The sequence below is a fragment of the Bubalus kerabau genome, chromosome 5, assembly GCF_029407905.1.
Source record: "Bubalus kerabau isolate K-KA32 ecotype Philippines breed swamp buffalo chromosome 5, PCC_UOA_SB_1v2, whole genome shotgun sequence".
Lineage (NCBI taxonomy): Eukaryota > Metazoa > Chordata > Mammalia > Artiodactyla > Bovidae > Bubalus > Bubalus kerabau.
The window spans coordinates 87,325,739-87,351,571 of record NC_073628.1 but is presented as its reverse complement, the minus strand read 5'-3'; the positions used below and the strand labels follow the sequence as shown (position 1 = coordinate 87,351,571).

Below are 25,833 nucleotides of genomic sequence, written 5' to 3'. Positions count from 1 at the left end.
AATCAATTTTTGAAACAGCTCATATACACAGAGAACAAAGTGATGGTTGCCAGAGGTGGGGCTTGGGGGAGTGTGAAATTGGTGAAGCGGGGGTCAAATGGTACAAACTTCCAGTTATAAAATAGGTCACGGGAATGTAGTGTACAGCATAGTGATTATAGTTAGCGATACTGTATTGCATATTTTAAGTAAAATCTGATGCTGTAAAGAGCAGTATTGCATAGGAACCTGGAAGATTAGGTCCATGATCTTCCAAGGCAAATTGGAAGTGGTCAAACAGGAGATGGCAAGAGTGAACATCAACATTTTAGGAATAAGTGAACTAAAATGGGCTGGAATAGGTGAATTTAACTCAGATGACCATTGTATCTACTACTGTGGGCAAGAATCCCTAAGAAGAAATGGAGTAGCCATCATAGTCAACAAAAGAGTCTGAAATGCAGTACTCGGATGCAGTCTCAAAAATGACAGAATGATCTCTGTTCATTTCCAAGGCAAACCATTCAATAACACAGTAATCCAAGTCTATGCCTCTACCAGTAATGCTGAAGAAGCTGAAGTTGAACAGTTGCATGAAGACCTACAAGACCTTCTAGAACTTACACCCCCAAAAGATCCTTTTCATTATAGGGAACTGGAATGCAAAAGTAGGAAGTCAAGAGATACCTGGAATAACAGGGAAATTTGGCCTTGGAGTACAAAACGAAGCAGGTCACAGGCTAACAGAATTTTGCCAAGAGAATGCAATGGTCATAGCAAACACCCTCTTCCAACAGCACAAAAGAAGACTCTACACATGGACATCACCATATGGTCGGTACCGAAATCAGATTGATTATATTCTTTGCAGCAAAGATGTAGAAGCTGTATACAGTCAGCAAAACAAGACCGGGAGCTGACTGTGGCTCAGATCATGAAACAATGGAAAAAGTAAGAGACTTTACTTTGGGGGGCTCCAAAATCACTGCAGATGGTGACTGCAGCCATGAAATTAAAAGATGCTTGCTGCTTGGAAGAGAAGCTATGACCAATATAGACAGCATATTAATAAGCAGAGACATTACTTTGCCAACAAAGGTCCGTTTAGTGAAATCTATGGTTTTTCCAGCAGTCATGTATGAATGTGAGAGGTTGCTATAAAGAAAGCTGAGGGCTGAAGAATTGATGCTTTTGAACTATGGTGTTGGAGAAGACTCCTGAGAGTCTCTTGGACTGCAAGGAGATGCAACCAGTCCATCCTAAAGGAAATCAGTCCTGAATACTCATTGGAAGGACTGATGCTGAAGCTGAAACTCCAATATTTTGGCTACCTGATGTGAAGAACTGACCTATTGGAAAAGACCCTGATGCTGGGAAGGATTGAAGGCAGGGGAAGGCATGACAGGATGAGATGGTTGGATGGTATCACTGACTCTAAGGACATGAGTTTGAGCAAGCTCTGGGAGTTGGTGATGGATAGGGAAGCCTGGAGTGCTGCAGTCCTTGGGGTCACAAAGAGTTGGTCACGACTGAGTGACTGAACTGACTGACCTCTATTTGTGTATGATATGACCTTCTAAATAGAAAGCTCTAGGAAATCCATTTAAAAAGCTATTAAAACTACCAACTGAGTGTTATTTTGTGTGAAATATCACAGGGAAATTCAAGAGAACCAGCATAGGCAAAACAATCTTGAAAAAGAACAAAAGTCTTATTGGAAGACTCACAGTTCCTGACTTCAAAGATTACTACAAAACTTCTGCAATTGAGACAGTTGGATAGATTTGTGGGATAGAAGAGTCCAAAAATTAAAACCTCATTGACTTTTTTACAACTACTTCAAGAAAATTCCATGGAAAAATAATGGAAAATTCCATTTATTTTCAACAAATAGTTCTGGGACAGTGAGGTATCTACATGAAAAGAATGAAGATGGCCTCCTACCTCAGACTATATCTAAAAATTAACTTAAAGTGGAGATAAGACCTCAGTATATGAGTTAAAACTATAAAAATCATTGAAAAAATCATATGGAGAAATCCTCATGATCTTGGATTAGAAAATAGTTTAGATATGACACCAAAAGCACAAGGAACAAAAGGAAAAACTTAAATTGGACATCATCAAAATTAAAACCTGTAGTGCTGCTAAAGACACCATGAAGAAAGTGAAGACAGTCCACAGAATAGGAGAAAATTTTTGCAAATTAAATATCTGATAAGGGACCTGTACCAAGAATATATGAAGAACTATTATAATTCAGTAATAAAAAGACAAACCAAATATGAACATTACTTCTTTTCCCGTTGTTTTTTTCTTTTCAACTTCACAGACTCCAATTATACAAGTGTGTTGGATTTGTATTTTTTTGTTTGCCTTCCATATCAATTTCCATATCAATCATTTTCTCTCTGGTTCTTTACTTCTTTCATTTATATTCTCTGGTTGCTTTTCTGTCTTTCTTCAATGCCTTTTATTCAGTTTTTGTTCAAACATAATCTCCCACTATTTTAATCCTCATTTCCTTTATAGTTATCTGTTTCATTTCCTAGTTCAGTCAACTCATTTCTATTTGTGGTTCATTTCTGTCCCTAGTTTGTGAATTTATAATTCATAATTTTTCATTCTCACCATTAAATACTTGTTTGAGAATATTTAGTTTAGAATGTTAGTTTGCAGTTTTCTTCTGCTTTATGTGTGTGTGTTTTTTTTAAGGAAGTTTTATTAACCGAAATGTTTTTATTTTCATTTTCTGTCCTCATATAGACAGCTTATATCTATGAATTACATGGACAGGTTAGCAGCTTGGTTTGTTTTAAGAGACTTCTAATTAGTTTGCTTTCTTAGCTCATTGTAGCAAAGTACAGTTTCTTTAATTGATGGCTTCTTATTGAGGGTGCTGTGTTTATTTTGAGGTTTGTTTGTTTGTTTGTTTTAGCTTTAATATCCTACATTTCTCTTTCTTGCTTCTCTTTCCCCTCACCACTCACTTTCCACAGAGTGTCTCTCCTTTATCTTCTCTCCAAAAGTGATGCCTTTCTGAGGCTCCTACCTCAACTCTCACACACTTTTAATTCTTTTCTTCATAATCAGTACTCTGATCTTCCAGGAGTCTTTTTGCAGTGTTTTTCTTCTTCTTCTTCTTCTTTTTTTTTTAACAGTGTACTTTCTTTGGTTGATTTAAATTCAGTCTTAAACTTTTGTTCCTCTTTTCTGCAGTTTTTCCGAAGGTCTTTTACACAAAAGATTATGACAGGGACTTGAGTGAGAGCTCTGCTAAAAGTTTTTATTTTTTTACCTAGAGGTTTCTTGAAGTGTGTATTGTACTTTGTCTTCTAGTTATACTGTAATATAGAATTTTCTTGGTTTTATTTTTTGATCTGTGTATTTTTTATTTTTTAATTTCCGTTTTGATCTGTGTATTTTGAGGGGAAATGTGTGGAGAGAATTGAACTATTGGACCACTATTACCTGGGCTAACCATAATTCAACTACCACTCATATGCTGATACGTTGTCAGAGTATTGTCATTAGCTGTTATATTCCTTTTTTAATAGCCACCATGTAGACATATTTCTGCAGAATAATTCCTATTTAATACCTAACACCAGTCCTTATGTTGATGTCTCTGCAGTCATTTTGGGGATCTGAATCTCTTTTTCTGATAGTTTCCTCAAGAAGGGCTCATAACAGCAATATTTCTTGAGTTGTTTTATGGTCATAAGACCTTATCTGTGAACTTTTATCTAAAAGTTTGTGTATCTGGATACAAAAATTATGGCTAATATTTTTATTTCCTTTTATATATCTTACTTTGTTGTCTTTGACATAAAGTGTTGCTTCTGAAAAGTCTACTGGAAATCTAATTTTCTTTCCCTTGTGAATAAATTGTTCTTTTTGTCAGGATCCCCAGAAGGTTTCTTATCAACTTCAATGCTTTTATTAATAGAGATCCTAGGTTGGTCTTAAAAAAAAAATCATTCTTAATTGTTTTTCCTATGTATGAGTTTTGCCCTTTCAGTACATTGTTTCAAGTAATTTTTCTTCACATATTATTCTTGAGTTATTGTTAATGTTAATGCTATTTTTCTGTCTCAATTGCTTAGGTTTTCTTCTTCCCAAGTATGTATATATTGGATTTTCTTTGCCTGTCTTTAATATTTGTCACTTATTCTTGAGTCACTTTTTATCTCTTTATTTTTAAAAGCCTTCTATTTTTCTCAAAACCTTATTTATTAGGTTTATTCACAATTGTGCTAATTTAGTTTTTTTCTAAATTGGCTTTTTATTTGTACTTTTTCCTGAGTTTAGCTTATGAGTTTTAAATTCTTATTTATATTTTTCTTTCATAATTTCTATCATCTTTTATTTATTTTGCCTCATTTTGAAATAGGCATATCAGTCATAACTCTCCAGAGGAACAGAACTAATAGAATTTATACATATTTATATTAGATTTATGTTAAGAAATTGGCTCATGTGATTGTGGGAACTGAGAAATCTGAAATCTTTAGGCCAGGCCAGAGAGTGGAAATTCAGGCAAGAGATTGATGTTGTAGTCTTATAGCAGAATTTCTTCTCTAGGAAACCTTCGTTTTTGCTCTGAAGGCTTCCAGCTGGTCGAAAGGGGCCTCACCCACATCATCAAAGTATTCTCTTTTATTTGAAGTCAACTGATTGTAGATGTAAACCACATCTATAAAATAACTTTATATAGAAACCTATATTATCATTTGATTAAATAACTAATTACTACAATCTAGCCAAATTGACACATAAAACTAACCCTTATATTAAGTTATGAAAGTGAAAGTGAAGTCGCTCAGTCATGTCTGACTCTTTGTGACCCCATGGACTGTAGCCTACCAGGCTCCTCTGTCCATGGGATTTTCCAGGCAAGAGTACTGGAGTGGGTTGCCATTTCCTTCTCCAGAGCATCTTCCTGATCAGGGATCGAACCCAGGTCTCCCACATTGTAGGCAGACGCTTTACCATCTGAGCCACCAGGACCTGTGGTAGTTTCAATTTATTTATTGAGGGAATTCCCTGGAGATCCCAGTGGTTAGGACTTCACGCTTCCACTACAGGGGGTACAAGTTTGATCCCTGGTTGGGGAACTAAGATCCTGCAAGCCACATGGTGTGACCAAACCAAAAAAAGAGTCTTTACTGAGTGTGGTCTTAGGGAGGTTTTTTCTGCTTTTTACTCTCCTTTTTCTTATTATAATTGTGTGTGATTTGAGCATGATCCTCTTTCTGTTGCACAGTTTTCTAAAGCATGAAATTAGTTTTCCTGCTCTTTAAGGAAGAAGTGGTGTGTCAAAATAACTTTTCTAACCTCATGGCTTTAGAGTTACCTCTTATGTTGTTCCATAGAGTGTCCAGAAATAAGGCTAATACTTTCTGAGCTTCCCAGATTCTGTTTCCCCCTTTCATTTATCTGTTGTTTTCCTTTCCTTTGTTCTTATTGTCCCTTTCCAGCTCAGTTGGTATTTTTTTCCTTGTATTTTGATTATGGATCGTTATTCTAGAAGAGGTCTTTGGCTCATTGATTTTGGAGTTCATGGGTCCCACCTCTTGCCCTTTCAGACATTATCAGAGACTTAAGAAGAAACTGAAAAATATAAAAATCCCTCTGGTTATATCCTCAAATTGTTCTCCTACAGTGTCTACTGAATACCTATAATGATTTAGGTGTTTTCTTCTAAGGTCTACCGTAGTTGCTTTCTTATGCTGATATCACACAAATCTGCTAGTTTTAGCTGGTTTGTTCCATCCCAATTTTATTTTGGGGTTTTGAGAGATACCTTGTCACTGAATTCTATTGTTGATGCTGTCCATTTTTTTTTTTTTTTTTTTTTTTGCTGCTATACTAATTGTTCTATCTGTGTTTATAAGAAATTTGAGTAGATTAAAACATTATGTCACCACTAACCCATCCCAATTCATTTTCTTTTGTAAATTCCCATTTTTCTTCTCTCTTATATCTTTCTTTTTACTTTTGGGGGTTCTCTCATAGGTTATTGTATTAGCATCTTATACTTAAAACTGATTTTATTCACTTTCAAACTACCTTATTTCTTTTAAGGGTATTCATTTTCATTAGGACCTATTTACATGCTTCAAGCTTTGATAACATCAATGCTTTTATTTTTTCATAAACATTATGTAATTTTCATTGTGATTTCTACTTTATTCCATGAATAATTCAGAAGTACAGTTTTTTTTAAAGATTACGAATATCCTAAGATATTTTTCTGATTCACTTTATAAGAAATTACAATTTTATTTCACTGGTATCAAAGGTATAGTATGTATGATAATAATAGTTTGAGACTGGCTAGCACTTCCCTTGGAGAGGCAACAGCACCCCACTTCAGTACTCTTGCCTGGAAAATCCCATGGACGGAAGAGCCTGGTAGGCTGCAGTCCGTGGGGTCGCTAAGAGTCGGACACGACTGAGCAACTTCCCTTTCACTTTTCACTTTCATGCATTGGAGAAGGAAATGGCAACCCACTCCAGTGTTCTTGCCTGGAGAATCCCAGGGACGGGGGAGCCTGGTGGGCTGCCGTCTACGGGGTCGCACAGAGTCGGACACGACTGAAGCGACTTAGCAGCAGCTGCAGCAGCAACACTTCCCTTGTAATGTGGTCAGTTTTGGTAAATGATCTATGTGAGAAAAGAATGTATTTTTTATTGGTCAATTTTAGAAATACCCACACGTGCCTTTGTGTGTGTGTGTGTGTGTGTGTGTGTGTGTGTGCGCGCGCACGCGCGCGCGCACACACACACTGACCCTTGAACACTATAGATTTGAGCTCTCCTGGCCCACTTATACAAAGTTTTTTTTCAGTAGTAAATACTGAAGTACTACACAATCCAAAGCTGATTAAACCTGTGGATGTGGAATCATAGATACTGAAGAACTGCATATATAGAAGCCTAACTATAAATTATAGGCAGATTTCCCTCTGTGGAGCGTCAGTCCCCCTAGCCCCTGAATTGTTCAAGGGTCGACTATAATTATCTTTTTTTTCAAGTTTAATCTATGGCTTTAATCTATGTGTGTTAAAAGTCCACTATATATATGACTTAAAATATCTTCTAATAACTGTCAAATTTTGCTTTATATACTTTAGGGTTGTGTCCAATTTTCTGGTGAACTTCTTTTTTCTTCTTATACACTGTCATTAATCCTATAACATCAAATCTATGAGATAACTGGTATTATAATTCCCATTTTACAAGTAAAAACAATGAAGCAGTTTTTATGTATGTATATATCTACATAATGATGTATACAAACGTACGTAATTTTTCTGTAACAGTATTAGAAGGTGAAATTGGGCTCTAGATCTGGCTGAAGAGGAGGACTGGTGTTGAGACTAAGACTGATGATGTTAGGAAGTGTGTGATATACTTCCAGGAAGAAAGAACTTATAAATGAAAGAATGTAGAAGCAGGAAAAAAAGCAGAAGTAAGGAAATAAAGAAACTGCAACTGAAGAAAATTATGATACTAAACACCTTCTAGACACTTAATAGATTATTTTTGAAGTAAAATAAAATAAAAATATTACAGTTTAGGGGAGACTATTGAAGTGACATAAAGAAGTTACTTTTCCCTTGTCATAATACTTGTACAATTTAAAAGGAATTGAATTTTAGTTATTCTTTCTTTAAGCAATAAGAGACTCAGAAAATTGAACTCTACATCTAAAAATTGAGATACAAAATTTTGGAGCAGATTTTTTGTTTGAGCTATTTTACCTTCTTTTTCAGATTAAGTTAGAGTATGAAGGAACATTATTTTCTGAGTGGAGTGCTCCAGCAACTTGTTCTATAAAAAATAAAAGGTAAGTTTTTTGCTGTGAAAATCAATGTATGTGTAAAAAAACATTCATATAGTATGGACATTTAGATTTAAGGCTGTGATTTAATGTAAATTTCTTTTCATTAAATAGATTTGAAAAGAAAGACAAAAATCACTTTGAAAATAGAAGTAAAACGTTGCTATTTTTTAGTTTTTCTTATTAGCATACAATGGACGTTTTTAGGCTTAAAAAGTTGTAGGGGAATCTCATATGCATCTATACTTATTTCTCCTTTCCCATTTTTTTTTTTTAAATGCTAGATTACCCAAGACAGAACTACGATGTTCTTCTCCTGGTATGCATGCTATAAAACCAATTGTTTCAGGCCCAGTAAGTTGATTTAAATGATAAATTAGTAAATCTTGAATATCATCCCTGTTACATTTTATTTTGCCCTTTTTTTGACGATTTTTACTTAATTTAACCCATTTTAATGGTAAAGTTGTAACTATAAATGAGGTATTTAAAAAGTATTATCAGTTATCATTAATTTTTAGAAATATCTCATAGCAAATTGTTAAGTTATGAACTGATACAGTGGTCCCCTGCTTATCTGTGATTATACCTTCTGTGCTCTCAGTTAGCCATGGTCAGCTGTAGTCTGAAATATTTATATGAGAAATTCCAGAAATAGACAATTCACAAGCTTTAAAATGCAGTTATTCTGAGTGGCATGATGAATTATCTTGCGGTCCCACTCCATCTCCCTGAGGTACGGGTCATTTCTTTGTCCAGCATGTCCTACCCATTAGTTACTTAATAGCTTTCCCAGTTATCACACCTATTAATTGCAATATTGTACTCCTTATGTTTAAGTAACCCTAATTTTACTTAATAATGACCCCAAAGTACAAGAACAGTGATGCTGGCAATTCAGATATGCCAAAGAGAAGCCATAAAGTACTTCCTTTAAGTGAAAAGGTGAAAGTTTTTGACTTAATGAAGAAAGAAGAAAGATCATATTGAAGTAGTTATTTTATTATTAATTATCATCAATATTTTGTTGGGCTTACTTTACAAATCAAACTTTATATTAGGTATGTACAGAAAAAGCAGTGTATATAGGGTTGGATTGGTACTATCTACAATTTAAGTCATCCTCTGGGGGTCTTGGAATACATATCCCATAGATAAGAGGGGACTATCGTATGTGATTTTTACATTAGCTTTTTTTATTAGTAAATATATTAAAGCCCCAGTTAACCATCATAATGATAATAGTACTCCCAGCTAAGTGGGACTAATATCATATACTCCTACGACAATACTCAGAACTAAGAGCCATTTCTAGCAGGTTTATTTGTATTCCACTACATTTTCTTCAACTCAAGAAAGCTGTGTGAGTGCAAATAAATGAGTGTTGTTGAATCCTCTCTAGTTTACAATAATAATGAATTTTGAGCATTGACACTGTACTAATTAGTAACAAAGTACTAATAGTTGAAGTTCCCACACAAGCGTATCTAAAGTCCAATGACTTTAGATGGTCCAAAGACTGTGTAGAGACTTCGTGTGACAAATCCTGCCTTTACTCTGGGACTTGTGCCTTCTTTTTGCCTTTTTTTTTTCATAAGTTAATAATTTCCCTGAGTTCTGTTGCTTTCTTTTTACTTAATAATCTTTATTTTCAGGGAACATGTAGACAGGGTGATGTGGGAGAGGCCAGATGAATATAGTAATTTTTACTTGAATTTGGCTTTTTGAGTTGAGTGCTTGCCAGTTTGTTTCATGACATGATTCCTAAAGAAGTAAAGGATTTCTTTCCCTTTTGTTATGTTTTGGAAGTCTACATAAATGTGTAATACATGTAAAAAGTATGCACACACAAATATATATATATATATATATATAGGAATATCTTTGTTACTTATATATAGTGTTATCAGACCTTATACTCTTTAAGGAGGTACATGTGACTTAATGGGGCTTTCCTGGTGTCTCAGATGGAAAAGAATCTGCCTGCAATGCAGGAGACCAGGTTTGATCCCTGGGTGGAGAAGATCTCCTGGAGAAGGGAATGGCAACCCACTCCAGTAGTCTTGCCTGGAGAATTCCATGGACAGAGCAGCCTGACAGGCTACAGTTCCAAAGAGTTGGACAGGACTGAATGACTAACACACATACACACTGACTTAATATACTCAACAGTCCTCAGTTATAACAACCTAAAATATCTCCAGGCATTGTCAGACATCTTCTTGCAAGCAAATTCATCTCTGGTTGAGAACCATTAAACAGAAAATTAATCAAATTGTATTTCATTGAGGAAGACTGCCTAGGAAAACTCACTGTTTTCCTTTGTATATTCACGGAGAACAATTCTGTGACCAGATCATAGCGGGGAGGGGTTCAACATGGACCAATTCTCCTATACCAGCTGGGTGTCTTACCATTTAAAGTTCTGGCACCATCTACCTAGAGTTAACGTCACATCCTACTAGTTAAGGACTCAGTTCCACAAGACTGCCCTCACTTCAAGTGCTAATTGCGAGTCCCTGGTTGTCACCTACACTTCTGACTGACTGATGATGATGGGTGGTAAATTCAGGTTCCCATAACCTTTTCCTTAGTTTTGATAATTTTCTAAACAGCTTGCAGAATTCAGGGAAACACATTTACCAGTTAAAATGAAGGATATTGTAAAAAAATCCAGATGAACATCCAGGTCAAGAAGTATACAGGGCAAGGTCCAGAAGGGTTCTGAGTGCAGGAACGTCTGTCACTGTGGAGTTGAGTACATTACCTACTGGCATCAACCTAGAAGCTCTCTGACTCTCACATTTTAGGGATTTGTGTGGAGATTTCATCAAGTAGGCATGATTGATTATTAGCTCATTTCCACCCCTTCTCCCCTCTCCGTAGAATGGGAGGCTGAACTGAAAGACCAAGAGCTTACCTCATTAGAACAAAAGGAATTTAGGAGCTCTGTGTGAGACATTCCTATTACTAAGAATTACAAAAGTGTTAGCAGCAAGTGTCAGGAACAAGGGTCAAAGACCAAGTATTAGCAGGTACTGGGGCAAATATATATATGTGTGTGTATATATATATATACACACACACACACACGACATATAATTTCACAAAGACAAATATAATAGAAACAATCAGTCATCTAAATTTATCATAGTTTCTTTTTTTTTATTTTAGGATTTAGAGGAAGAACGCTATTTATCTGTGGACAATTCTCATATTTGCTTTCTATGGTATTATAAGGCTATGTAAGTAATGCAAAAGAAAGGTAATTAACGCATTTTAAGAGTATTTAGCTTTCAGTTCAGTCACTCAGTCATGTCCAACTCTTTGTGACCCCATGGGCTGCAGCACATCAGGTTTCCCTGTCTATCACCAACTCCCAGAGCTTGCTGAAAGTCATGTCCATTGAGTCGGTGATGCCATCCAACCAGCTCATCCTCTGTCATCCCCTTCTCCTCCTGCCTTCAATCTTTCCCATCATCAGAGTCTTTTCAAATGAATCAGTTCTTTGCATCAGGTGGCTAAAGTATTGGAGTTTCAGCTTCAGCCTCAGTCCTTCCAATTAATATTCAGGACTGATTACCTTTAGGATGGACTGGTTGGATCTCCTTGCTGTCCAAGGGGCTCTCAAGAGTCTTCTCCAACACCACAGTTCAAAAACATCAATTCTTCAGCACTCAGCTTTCTTTATAGTCCAACTCTCACATCCATAGGAAGCTTGGTGACTCAGATGGTAAATCATTTGCCTATAATTCGGGAATTCCCTGGGTTGGGAATTCAATCCCTGGGTTGGGAAGATTCCCTGGAGAAGGAAATAGCAACCCACTCCAGTACCCTTGCCTGGAAAATCCCATGGATGGAGGAGCCTGGTAGGCTACAGTGCATGGGATCACAAAGAGTCAGACATGACTGAGCGACTTCACTCTCACATCCATACATGATTACTGGAAAAACCATAGCTTTGAGTAGACAAATCTTTGTCAGTAAAGTAATGTCTCTGCTTTATAATATGCTCTCTAGGTTGGTCATAGCTTTTCTTCCAAGGAGCAAGCGTCTTTTAATTTCATGGAGGCAGTCACCATCTGCGGTGATTTTGGAGCCCCCCAAAATGAAATCTCTCACCATTTCCACTGTTTCCCCATCTATTTGCCATGAAGTGATGGGACTGGATGCCATGATCTTAGTTTTTTGAATGTTGAGTTTTAAGCCAACTTTTTCACCCTCCTCTTTCACTTTCATCAAGAGGCTCTTTAGTCATTCTTCATTTTCTGCCATAAGAGTGGTGTCATCGGCATATCTGAGGTTATTGATATTTCTCCCGGCAATCTTGATTCCAGCCTTCATCCAGTCCAGCATTTCTCACGATGTACTCTGCATATAAGTTAAATAAGCAGGGTGACAATATACAGCCTTGACGTACTCCTTTTTCGATTTGGAACCAGTCTGTTGTTCCATGTCCGATTCTAACTGTTGTTTCTTGACCTATATACAGATTTCTCAGGAGGCAGGTCAGGTGATCTGATATGTCCATCTCTTTAAGAATTTTCCACAGTTTGTTGTGATCCACACAGTCAAAGCCTTAGCTTTAATTAACCACAAATGAATTATCTACATTAGAGTTTCCATTTAAAATTTTATTCACCAATTAAGTTATCTTCTGGACTTCCCTGGTGTCTCAGATGGTAAAGCGTCTGCCTGGTATGCAGGAGACCCGGGTTCAATCCCTGGGTCGAGAAGATATGTTGGAGAAGGAAATGGCACCCCACTCTTGTACTCTTGCCTGGAAAATCCCATAGACAGAGGAGCCTGGTGGGCTACAGTCCATGGGGTCACAAAGAGTCAGACACAACTGAGCAACTTCACTTTCACTTTACATTATCCTCAAATGTACTACCCAACTAATATTGAAGAACAAACAGTAAAAATAACAATGTATGTATGTGTAAGCTGTCATGTCTGACTCTGAGACCCCATGGACTATAGCCCACCAGGCTCCTCTGTTTATGGAATTTTCTAGGCAGGAATACTGGAGTGGGTTGCCACTTCCTTCTCCAAAAAATAACAACGGCAGCCACTATCTGAACATATACTGCTTCTACGTGGTCATACTTCATATAAATCAGCTTTGTCAATTTTCATAATAACCAGTTAAATGTCAGCATTACTATTTTTATTATAAAGGGGGAAATGTAAGCTTGGGTAGGTTAAATAATTTGGAAAAATATATGTAGCTACTAAAAGATAGCATTGGAAATTGGCTCTGGTTTTTCAGATTACAGGCCTCTTTTGTTTCCACTATACATATTATATTCCAAAAGGAGTCTCTTAGTTTCTTAGATAGCTCTTCAAACCCTTTTTAACATGATGATGAATGATATAACTTAGAAGGAAAAACTGGTACAAGAAAAAATAATTAATTGCATTATAAAATCAATAACTAAATGTATCAATAACTAAAATGTATCAATGAATCAGAGTTGTTGTTGTTGTTTTTAGTATCATAGTCAAAGCATATCCTAAGCACTGGATAGGGTATAAGGAACTGTCTTATATGGTCCCTGCTTTCCAGATGACTATAATGTACTTAATTCTTTTTATCTACTTAATATCACTTTCTTTGAGGGAAATATCCCTCCTCTATTTTGTGGTGATGGAGAAGGCAATGGTATCCCACTCTAGTACTCTTACCTGGAAAATCCCATGGGCGGAAGAGCCTGGTGGGTTGCAGTCCATGGGGTCGCTGAGGGTCGAACACAACTGAGTGACTTCACTTTCACTTTTCACTTTCATGCATTGGAGAAGGAAATGGCAACCCACTCCAGTGTTCTTGCCTGGAGAATCCCCCAGACGGGGGAGCCTGGTGGGCTGCCATCTATGGGGTCGCACAGAGTTGGACATGACTGAAGCGACTTAGCAGCAGCATTTTGTGGTGAAATTATTAATTTTATTTGATTTATGTGGTACTACATGACCAACCTAGATACCATATTCGAAAGCAGAGACATTACTTTGCCAACAAAAGTCCGTCTAGTCAAGGTTATGGTTTTTCCTGTGGTCATGTATGATATGAGAGTTGGACTGTGAAGAAGGCTGAGCGCCAAAGAATTGATGCTCTTGAACTGTGGTGTTGGAGAAGACTCTTGAGAGTCCCTTGGACTGCAAGGAGATCCAACCAGTCCATTCTGAAGGAGATCAGCCCTGGGATTTCTTTGGAGGGAATGATGCTGAAGCTGAAACTCCAGTACTTTGGCCACCTCATATGAAGAGCTGACTCATTGGAAAAGACTCTGATGCTGGGAGTGATTGGGGGCAGGAGGAGAAGGGGACGACAGAGGATGAGATGGCTGGATGGCATCACTGACTCGATGGATGTGAGTCTGAGTGAACTCCGGGAGTTGGTGATGGACACGGAGGCCTGGCATGCTGTGATTCATGGGGTCGCAAAGAGTCGGACATGACTGAGCGACTGAACTGAACTGAATTGAACCTTTACAACCAGGCTTTCCTGTAGCTCAGCTGGTGAAGAATCCACCTCCAATGCAGGAGACCCTAGTTTGATTCCTGGGTCAGGAAGATCCCCTGGAGAAGGGATAGGGTCCCACTCCATATTCTTAGGCTTCCCTAGTGGCTTAGTCAGTAAGGAATCCACCTGCAATGTGGGAGACCTGGGTTCGATCCTTGGGTTGGGAAGATCCCCTGGAGGAGGGTATGGCAACCCACTCCAGTATTCTTGCCTGGAGAATCCCCATGGACAGAGGAGCCTGGTGGACTACAGTCCATGGGGTCTCAAAGATTCAGATACAACCGAGTAACTAAGCACAGCACAGCACCTTTACAACCCCATATTTTATTGGCCACAGAGAATATTGAGTATTGGCATATGACCCAAACCTAACCTATCAGAATATTTATGTCTTTGGTAAAACATGGTTTTGGCTGGTAGTTTGATTATTCTGGTTCACATGGTCCCTTAAAGTCAGATGGCCCTGAAGTTTATGTATAATATTTGAATTGAAAGATCTGATCACTAGATTTCAGCAAGCCCCACCAACAGGACACATTTACCCATTCTTCCCTGATTTATGGCCACTCTCCCGGAGTCTTACCAAGAAACAGAATTAAGTCTCTGCTACTAATGAAACTGGCAGGCTTCTGTCCTTGTTGGGAATTTCAGACATGCCAATCACCAGCTTTCCCTCTGTCGGTTTTGAACCAACTTAGAAACAGAAAAGGGAAAATTCAGGAATAAAAATCCATGGTAACACTTCATTGGAGAATAGATCCTGCCTCTGTAACCAAAAGGCTACTTTCTCTTTCCCCTAAGAGGAGATCATGGGAACCATCAGTGACTAATACCCATATATCCATCACACAAGTGAACAAATAGAACATTACCAGCATGTTAGAATCTGCCTAGGCTTCCCCGATGGCTCAGACAGTAAAGAGTCGGCCTGCAATGCAAGAGACCCAGGTTCAATCCCTGGGTCTGGAAGATCCCCTGGAGAAGGGAATGGCAACCCACTCCAGTATTCTTGCCTAGAAAATTCCATGGACAGAGGAGCCTGGTGGGCTACATACAGTCCATTGGGTTGCAAAGAGTCAGACACGACTCAGTGACTTTCACTTTCTTTCTTATGCCCCTACTGATCACATCCTATCCCTCATGAGTTAATTGCTATCCTGAAAACTGTATAATAGATTCTTTGCTTTTTATAGTTTACCAACAATATATAATGGAAATAAATTGTTTAGTTTTGTTTTTGAATGTTATTTAAATTGAATCATATTATAAACATTCATCTGTGACTTGCTTCTTTCTCTAAACATTACAATTTTGACACTCATCCATCTTTAAACAATAATCTTTAGTTCTTACATTGTTCGTGCCTGATGGTACTTCATTATATAACTGTTTTTGCTTATTCTCCTGCTGATGCATTTATTTGCAAGATAGTGCCTTGTTCCTCAAAATGTGGTCCAAGGACCAGCAGCACTCGTGTCATGTGGGAACTTGTTAGAAATAAAGAATCTCAGCTTCGTTTCAAACCTTATGGATCATAATCTGCATTCTGACAAGATCCTGCAGTCATTTGTATGTACATTATTTGGAAATAATAATTCGGAAAGTACCAATCTAATGTACATAAATAATGTTTTTCTAGGGAATAGACCTAAAAATAAAATTACCTAAATGTGGGATATACATTTGTTCCACTTTACTAGGTCATGCCTGCGTGTGTGTGTTCAGTCGTGTCTGAATCTTTGCGACTCCATAGACTGTAGCCCGCTAGGCTCCTCTGTCCATGGGATTTTTCAGGCAAGAATACCGGAGTGGGTTGCTATTTCCCACTCTAGGGAATCTTCCTGACTCAGGGATCGAACCCACATCTCTTGGGTCTCCTGCATTCGCAAGTACTTTACCACTGTGCCACCTGGGATGCCTCAAAATGATTTTTAAAAAATTGTCCAAATTTATATCTATACTGGCAGTGGATGAAAGTTCCCATTGTGTTGTATCTTACAACACTTAATATCTGACTTTTAAATTCTTTTCAATCTAGTAGGTGTGAAATCACATCATAGTTCTTTTATCTGCATTTCCTTGATTACTATGGAGCATGTTTTCATTTATTCATGAGGAATTTTTCTTCTGTATTAAATTAGCACTTTAACCCATTTTATTTCTTGGTTTCATAATAATCTGTAAGGTTTCACTAAATTCTGTATAGTTTTGCTTTATACAATTAAATTCTTAATCCACTTGTAATTAGGTTTTGTATATGCTTCAAGATAGAAATACAACTTTATTTTTTTGTATGAATAATTAATTTTTTAGATCCATTTATTGAATGATCTGAGGCTTCCCTTCTGACTCAGCTGGTAAAGAAGCCGCCTGCAATCCAGGAGACCTGGGTTCAATCCCTGGGTTGGGAAGATTCCCTGGAGAAGGGAAAGGCTACCCACTCCAGTATTCTGCCTGGAGAACTCCATGGACTGTATAGTCCATGGGGTCCCAAAGAGTCGGACTTTCACTTCACTTCACTTCATTGAATGATATTTCCACAAAACCAGTTCTACCATAGATCAAGTTTGCGTGTATGCATGGGTTTCATCCTGGATTAGCTATTCTGTTTAGCTGATCTATTTGTGTATACTTGAACAAATTATATTATCTGTATTATTATAAGTTTATTTTTAAATCTTGAGAAGTGATAGCACAAATACCTGCCTCACACTGACCCCAATTCTTGTCCTCTTTTAGGAACTTCTTAGCTGTATCTTGGGCCTGTTTCTCTTTCCTATAAATTTTTGGAATTGGTTTGTCAATTCTACAAAAAACCTTAGTTGGGTTTTTTATAATATGTCTATATATTTTAATCAATTTGAGAAGCCTTTCTACCCCGGACTAATATATAACCCTCCATTTGCTTAGGTTTTTTTTTACATGTCTGCCAGTAAGATTTTGTAATGTTTAATAATAAAAGTATCAGGACATTTTCATTAGAATCAGAACAATCCCCAAGAAAAAGAAATGCTAAAAGGCAAAATGGTTGTCTGAGGAGGCCTTAAAAATAGCTGAGAAAAGAAGAGAAGCGAAAGGCAAAGGAGAAAAGGAAAAATATGCCTATATGAATGCAGAGTTCCAAAGAATACCAAGGAGAGATAAGAAAGCCTTCCTCAGTGATCAATGCAAAGAAAGAGGAAAACAATAGAATGGGAAAGACTGGAGATCTCTTCAAGAAAATGAGAGATACCAATGAACATTTCATGCAAAGATGGGCACAATAAAGAACATAAATGGTATGGACCTAACAGAAGCAGAAGATATTACGAACAGGTGTCAAGAATGCACAGAAGAACTATATAAAAAAGATCTTCAGGACCCAGATAATCACGATGGTGTGATCACTCACCTAGAGCCAGACATCCTGGAATGCAAAGTCAAGTGGACCTTAGGAAGCATCACTGTGAACAAAGCTAGTGGAGGTGATGGAATTCCAGTTGAACTACTTCAAATCCTAAAAGATGATGCTCTGAACGTGCTGCACTCAATATGCCAGCAAATTGGGAAAACTTAGCAGTGGCCACAGGATTGGAAAAGGTCAGTTTTCATTCCAATCCCAAAGAAAGGCAATGCCAAAGAATGTTTAAACTACCACCCAAAAAATAAATAAATAAATAAACTACCACCCAATTGCACTCATCTCTCATGCTAGCAAAGTAATGCTCAAAATTCTCAAGCCAGGCTTCAGCAGTACGGGAACCATGAATGTTCAAACTGGCTTTAGAAAAGGCAGAGGAACCAGAAATCAAATTGCCAACATCCATTGGATCATCAAAAAAGCAAGAGAGTTCCAGAAAAACATCTACTTCTGCTTTATTGACTATACCAAAGCCTTTGACTGTGTGGATCACAGAAAACTGTTGAAAATTATTTAAGAGATGGACATACCAGACCACCTGACCTGCCTCTTGAGAAATCTGTGTGCAGGTCAAGAAGCAACAGTTAGAACTGGACATGGAACAACAGACTGGTTCCAAATAGGAAAAAGAGTACGTCAAGGCTATATACTGTCACCCTGCTTGTTTAACTTATATGCAGAGTACATCATGAGAAATGCTGGACTGGATGAAGCACAAGCTAGAATCAAGTTTGCTGGGAGAAATAGCAATAACTTCAGATATGCAGATGACACCACCGTTAATGGCAGAAAGCGAAGAAGAACTAAAGAGCCTCTTGATGAAAGTGAAAGAGGAAAATGAAAAAAGTTGGCTTAAAACTCAACATTCAGAAAACTAAGATCATGGCATCTGGTCCCATCACTTCATGGTAAATAGATGGGGAAATAGTGAAAAGATTGAGAGATTTCATTTGGGGGCCTCCAAAATCACTGCAGATGGTGACTACAGCCATGAAATTAAAAGACGCTTGCTCCTTGAAAGAAAAGTTATGACCAACCTATACAGCATATTAAAAAGCAGAGACATTACTTTGCCAACAAAGGTCTGTCTAGTCAAAGCTATGGTTTTCCCAGTAGTCATGTATGGATGTGAGAGTTGGACTATAAAGAAAGCTGAGCACCGATGAACTGTGGTGTTGAAGAACTCCACAGTTGGAGTCTCTTGGACAGCAAGGAGATCCAACCAGTCCATCCTAAAGGAAATCAGTCCTGAATATTCATTGAAAGGACTGATGCTGAAGCTGAAACTCTGATACTTTGGCTACCTGATGCGAAGAACTCATTCATTTGAAAAGCCCCTGATGCTGAGAAAGATTGAAGGCAGGAGGAGGGGACAACAGAGTATGAGATGGTTGGATGGCATCACTGACACAATGGACATGAGTTTGAGTAAACTCTGGTAGTTGGTGATGAACAGGGAGCCTGGTGTGCTGCAGTCCATGGGGTCACAAAGAGTCGGACATGACTAAGCAACTGAACTGAACTGAACTGAATTCTTAGGTACTTTACATTTTTGTTTCTCTTATAAATAATCAAATTTTTAAAATTATAATTTCTAACCAGCTCTTCCTGTTGTATAGAATACACTTTACTTTTGACTGTTGATTTTTGCATTCAGCAATATTGCTAAATTATGATTATTTATGTATTCTCTTGGAATTTAATAAAATCAGATTACCCACAAATAATGATGATTTTGTTTTTCTTTCTTATAAGTATGCCTTCTATTCCTTTTATTCTTACTGCATGTCTAGAATATCAAATACAATCCTTTTTAGAAGGGTGATAGCAGGGCTTCTTATTTTATTCACCATCTCAAAAGGAAGACTCTCATCATTTCACTATTTTGCATAATATTTGTTACAGGGTTATGAGTTAAACTTTACCTGATTAAGGAAGGTCCTTTACATTCCAAGCTGGCTGTGAATTCTTTTTATGACTTGTTAAATATTCAAAGTGTTTTTCTGCTTCCACATAAATGTTTGTATAGTTTTTCTCTTTTTACTATGTAAATCTGATAGATAATAGTTATTAATATTTCCATATTGATAAACTTGTATTTCTAGAATGAGCCAACTTGGTCTTGATGAATTATCTTTCATATACATTTATAGATTCCATTTGCTAATCTTGTTTAGGTTTTTATGTGTGTGAATATACATAACTGGGAGCGGCCTGTGGTTTTACTCCCCTTGTATATCCTTTAATACATTTGATACCAAGACTATGCTAGACTCATCATGTAAGTTAGGATTAGTCTTTCTTTTCTATTCTCTTTGCTTGTGGCTCAACTGGTAAAGAATCTGCCTGCAATGCGGGAGACCTGGGTTTGATCCCTGGGTTGGGAAGACCCCTGGAGAGGCTGCCCACTCCAGTATTCTGGCCTGGAGAATTCCATGGACTGTATAGTCTATGGGGCCACAAAGAGTTGGACACTACTGGACAACTTTAACTTTACTTCTATTCTCTGAGAGATTTTATTTAAGATTGGAAATATATGTTCCTTGAATATTTGATGGTAACTTGCATAGAAATCTACCTGGATCTGAATTTTTTGAGTGTGCGGGGGAAGATTTTATAACTATTAACTCAATTTCTTTAATGGTTAGAATGCTACTTTGGAGTTCTAATTCTTGTAAAATTCATTTCTGCAGTATTTTTCTAGAAATTCTTCCATGTCTTCAGTTAGCAATGTTAGTATCAATTTTTATGTCATAAAATTTCCCATAATATCCTCTTATATTTTTGTTTAATCTCTGCAGTAGTTGTAGGTATGCCACTCTTTAATCACTTCTAATATTTTTATTTGTGCCTTCCTTCTGTTTTCTTATTTTTCTTCCTAGAGATATTTTTATTTTATTAGTCTTTTCAAAGAACTATACTTTGGCTTTATTGAGTTTTTCTACTGTCATCTACTTTATCTCAATTTGTTTTTTATATTATTTCTTTTTTGAGTTTGTTTTTCTGAAACTTACTAAATTAGTTATTTAGTCTATTATATAGATCTAAGACTTCCTTTTTTTCAAGTGTATGTTTAAGGAAGTAAAATTTCTTCTAAATACCTCTATATTGGAATATCTCATAGTTGTAATATTTCATTACTGCTCGGAAATAATAGTCTAAGAGCCACTATAATTTGTTTGGCAAATGTGTTGTATAGGAATGCATTTTTAATTTACAGACATGAGTCTTTTACATTATTATTTTGTTACTAAATTCTAACCTAATTTTATTATTATCACAAAAGTGTTAGAATCAAATCTTTGGCCTAGCATGTAGTCAGAGTTTATGAATGTCTCACAAGTACCTAAAGAAAATATATTTTCCTATTGTTGGATAGCATATGCTATTTATGTCCAGTAGGCCAGTTGTGTTAAGTGTACTATTCAAATCTTTTGTACCTGTTTGACTCATGAGTTGATATTGGCTAAAATTTCCTACTATGGTGGTAGACATGTCACTTTTGCATGTAGGTGCCTAATTTTTTGCTTTATACTTTGAGGGTATCTTTTAGGTGACATAACTTTGAATTATTAAGATTTTTTTGAAGAATTGAAACTTTGTAGTGACTGTGTTTATCACTTTTAATGCTTTTCTCCTTTTGTTCGGTTGTGTTAATATATATTAACACAAAATCTCTTGTGGTGCCATGTAAGTTCTAGGATTATTTGTTCTAGTTCTGTGAAAAAAAAAAATGTCATGGGTATTTTGATAGGGATTGCACTAAATCTGTAGATTGCTCTGGATAGTATAGCCATTTTAACAATCTAAAAATTAACAATTAAATTAAAAATTAACAATTAAGTTAACAATTAACTCTTCCCCTCCAAGAAGATGGGATCATTCCATTCCTTTAAATTATCTTCAATTTACTTTATCAAGGTTTTATAGTTTTCCAGTATACAGATCTTTCACCACCTTGGTTAAGTTTATTCCTTTTTTTTTGGATGAGATTTTCAACAGGATTTTTTTTTTTAATTTTCTCTTTCTGATATTTCATTGTTAGTCTAAAAATGCAATGGATTTCTGTATATTAATCTTTTTATTCTGCTAACTTATTGAATTCCTTTATTAGTTCTAATAGTTTTTGTGTGGAGACTTCAGGGTTCTTTACATAGAATATCATGTCATCTGCAAATAGTTTTACCTCTTCCCTTCCAATTTGAATAACTTTAATTTATTTCTCTTGTCTAATTTCTGTGAAGCTCTCTTATAAATTCTTCACTTCCAAAATCTTCCTTATGTTTTTTGAACAAGTCCCTTTTTTGAACTTCTTATTTTGTTCTTATACTGTTTTTCTAATTTCATTAAATTGTTTTTTGTTGTTGTTGTTCTCTCATAGCTCTCTGAGCATCTTTAGAACCACATTTTGAATTCTTTGTCAGGCTATTCATGTAATCATTTCCTTAGGATTCATTGCTTGAGTTTAATGTGTCCCCTAAGTGGTGTCATATTTCCCTGATTCTTCACTGTCCTTGTAGCCCGTGTAGGTGTCTGCACATTTGAAGAAGCAGTCACCACTTCCAGGCATCATAGACTGACCTCACTAAGAAAAGACCTCCACCTGTGGCTGTGCATGCTGGAGCGTGCTGTGACCACCGGTCTATATCTAGTGGTATGGGGTGTCATGTGCAGGGGCATGTGCTGGCTCTGGATCCGGTGGGGTACAATGTCTCATCGTTCAGCCCACTAAGGTCCAGAACATTGACAGTTGCATGGTGTTTGCCAAATGCTGCAGGGTGTCCACAGTGACTGCAAGGGCTATCACAGTCCTCCGCAGTGCCTCCAGATAGGGGCCAGAGCAGGCAGTAGTGGCGGCCCAAGCAAGGACTCTGTGCAGCCTCAGGTTCAGGCGTTAGTTTTAGGTGCCTGTGTGCTGACAGGGGATGTTTTTGACAAACTTCATACTTTTTGAACTTTGGACATACCGCCTATCAAGATTTTTAGTACTTAGCTTCAGTAGCTTTCTCATAGATCAGATTGGACATATGAAATATTATTCTCATCATATGGTCTTAGGAACTTACTGCATGTACATTTACTGATTCCCAAGACATCTTCATTTTATTTTGTACTTAATAATATAATAAGCACTATGAAGAATTGATGCTTTTGAACTGTGGTGTTGGAGAAGACTCTTGAGAGTCCCTTGGACTGCAAGGAGATCCAACCAGTCCATTCTAAAGGAGATCAGTCCTGGGTGTTCTTTGGAAGGACTGATGCTGTAGCTGAAACTCCAATACTTAGGCCACCTCATGCAAAGAGTTGACTCATTGGAAAAGACCCTGATGCTGGGAGGGACTGGGGGCAGGAGGAGAAGGGGACGACAGAGGATGAGATGGCTGGATGGCATCACCGACTTGACGGACATGAGTTTGAGTGAACTCTGAGAGTTGGTGATGGACAGGGAGGCCTGGCGTGCCCTGATTCATAGAGTTGCAAAGAGTCGGACATGACTGAGCAACTGAACTGAACAGAAGCACTATGCACAAAAGAAAACACGATCCTGAGTCATTGATTTTTAGAGATTATGTGATTTTAAAAATAACAGCTATCTTTAAAGTGAAAAATTACTTTCTAAAAAACATATAAATAAATATACAAGTAAATTTTCTTCTTTCAGAAAATTTACACTGAAAGGCTATAAGTGAAACATTTGCAGTGCTAACTGATAAATTTTGTCTTGACATAAATTAAAACATGTAAACTCTATAAACTTTTTTTTTTCTGGCCATGCCATGTGGCATGCAGAATCTTAGTTCCTGGAGCACGGATTGAACCTGTGCCCCCTGTAGTGGAAACAGAGAGTCTTAACCACTGGGCCATCAGGGAAGTCTCTAAACTATGGACTTTTTAATGTGCATTGATCATGTCAAATTAGCTTACAGTATTATTCAGGAAGAAGTATATAGATTCATGCCCCTCAGCAAAAATTATATTTAATTATGGACATGAGCTTTTTTTTTTTTTTAACATTTAGCATTTAATCATTTATGTGTCCATAATGGAATATAAGGGCTTCCCAAGTGGCTTAGTGGATAAAGAACTCACCTGCCATTGCAGGAGATGTAAGAGACACAGGTTAGATCCCTGGGTTGGGAAGAGCCCCTGGAGGAGGGCATGGCAACCCACTCCAGTATTCTTGCCTGGAGAATCCCCATGGAGAGAGGAGCCTGGCAGGCTACAGTCCACAGGGTCACAAAGAGTTGGAAACAACTGAAGTGACTTACACACAGTGGAATATAAACAGAATATTCTTACTCTTTGGGAGAAAAGTTATGACCAACCTAGACAGCATATTAAAAAGTAGAGACATTATTTTGCCAACAAACATCCATCTAGTCAAGGCTGTGGTTTTTCCAGTAATCATGTATGGATGTGAGAGTTGAACTATAAAGAAAGCTGAGCACCTAAGAATTGATGCTTTTGAACTGTGGTGTTGGAGAAGACTCTTGAGAGTCCCTTGGACTGCAAGGAGATCCAACAAGTCCATCATAAAGGAAATCAGTCCTGAATATTCATTGGAAGGACTGATGCTGAAGCTGAAGCTCCAATACTTTGGCCACCTGATGTGAAAAGCTGACTCATTTGAAAAGGCCCTGATGCTGGGAAAGATTGAAGGAGGGAGGAGAAGGGGATGACAGAGGATGAGATGGCTGGATGCCATCACCAACTCAATGGACATGAGTTTGAGTAAACTCCAGGAGTAGGTGATGGACAGGGAGGCCTGGCGTGCTGCAATTCATGGGGTCGCAAAGAGTCGGACATGACTGAGCAACTGAACTGATGTTGAAAGTAGATTATTTAACTGAATATTTAGAATGCTGTTTACTAAAATATGATTTTTCTTTTTCCCAACAGAAGTTTTGTTCACAATTTAACCCAGGTAAAACTTTTTTTAAGATTTTGTATACTTCTTCACATATTACCACTATATTATTTTTCTCTTCCATATTTACCAGAAAAGGAATTTTCAAAATTAATTCTCAACAAAATTTACTTAGAGCAGAGGTTACTCAAGGTATGGACTAAGATCCCCTAGGTCTTCACAAGCCTTTTGAGGAGGTCCACGAGGTCTACACTTTTCCAACTATATATCTGTCTGAATAGATTTCCCCTCATATACTTCCACCAGAATACCATATACCAACAGCTTGAATGTAGAAGCACTGATGATAATCCAGCTGTCTCTTATTAAGCCAAATATTAAAGAGATTTTACAATGTAAAATAACCATTCTTCTTACTATTCTTTATGTTGGAAAATAATTATTTTTTTCATAAACATGTTGCCATTTCCTGCTCCAGGGGATCTTCCTGACTCAGGGATCAAACCCAGATCTCCTGTGTCTCTTGCACTGGCAGGCGGGTTCTTTAACACTAAGCCACAGAGGAAGTCCCCATAAACATGTTAGTTAATATATAATGGGTTTATTGTAGATTTTAAAATAAATTAATAAATATCTTTATATAGTCTCAATTTTTATTTGTTATATGGTAATAAATATTGATAGGGCTAACTGACATAAAACAAAAGCTTGTGGGAGTCTCAATAATTTTCAAGCCTATGAAGGAGTCTTTGAGATCTAAAAATTTTGACATGTGGGTTAGAGGCTGGTTTTAAGTGTGACACAGAGATGTATTCCAAAATTTGAAAACTAAAATAAGGTGGTAATATTTGGATATTAAAGCTCCATAAATATTTTCATTTTTTCAAAGCAATTATATTATGGAAAGAAGAGGCAGAAAAAAGATAATAATAAATAAAACTTCCTGTATTCGATCCAGATAGTTGAATGAGCTCATGTGTTCGTATGTATCCCTATCCCAAATCCAACTGACATTATAGGATTTACTAAAGCTATAACAATGCAAAAAGAAGAAAGTATTATCAGTAGGTAAGGAATTTTAAGATAGAAAATAGAAACTTCTAAAAGTAAAATTTTTATTATAGACCCAAATAATGCAGAATGGCCTCCATCTTACTCAAAACATATAGAAATGCCATTACGAAATATGTATGTGTATAATATCAGTGCAGACT

The 25,833-nt window shown here is 37.0% G+C and overlaps 1 protein-coding gene across 1 annotated transcript in view; it reads left to right on the top strand.

Annotated features, from left to right (window-relative positions):
- Nucleotides 1–25,833, top strand: part of CATSPERE (catsper channel auxiliary subunit epsilon) — a 156,346-nt gene that overhangs the window by 15,280 nt on the left and 115,233 nt on the right. Inside the window, exons 3-6 of the mRNA XM_055582101.1 lie at nucleotides 7,761–7,834; nucleotides 8,113–8,182; nucleotides 11,003–11,073; nucleotides 24,652–24,676. Of these exons, the coding sequence (XP_055438076.1) occupies nucleotides 7,761–7,834; nucleotides 8,113–8,182; nucleotides 11,003–11,073; nucleotides 24,652–24,676 (240 nt within the window). The remainder of the gene's footprint in view (nucleotides 1–7,760; nucleotides 7,835–8,112; nucleotides 8,183–11,002; nucleotides 11,074–24,651; nucleotides 24,677–25,833) is intronic.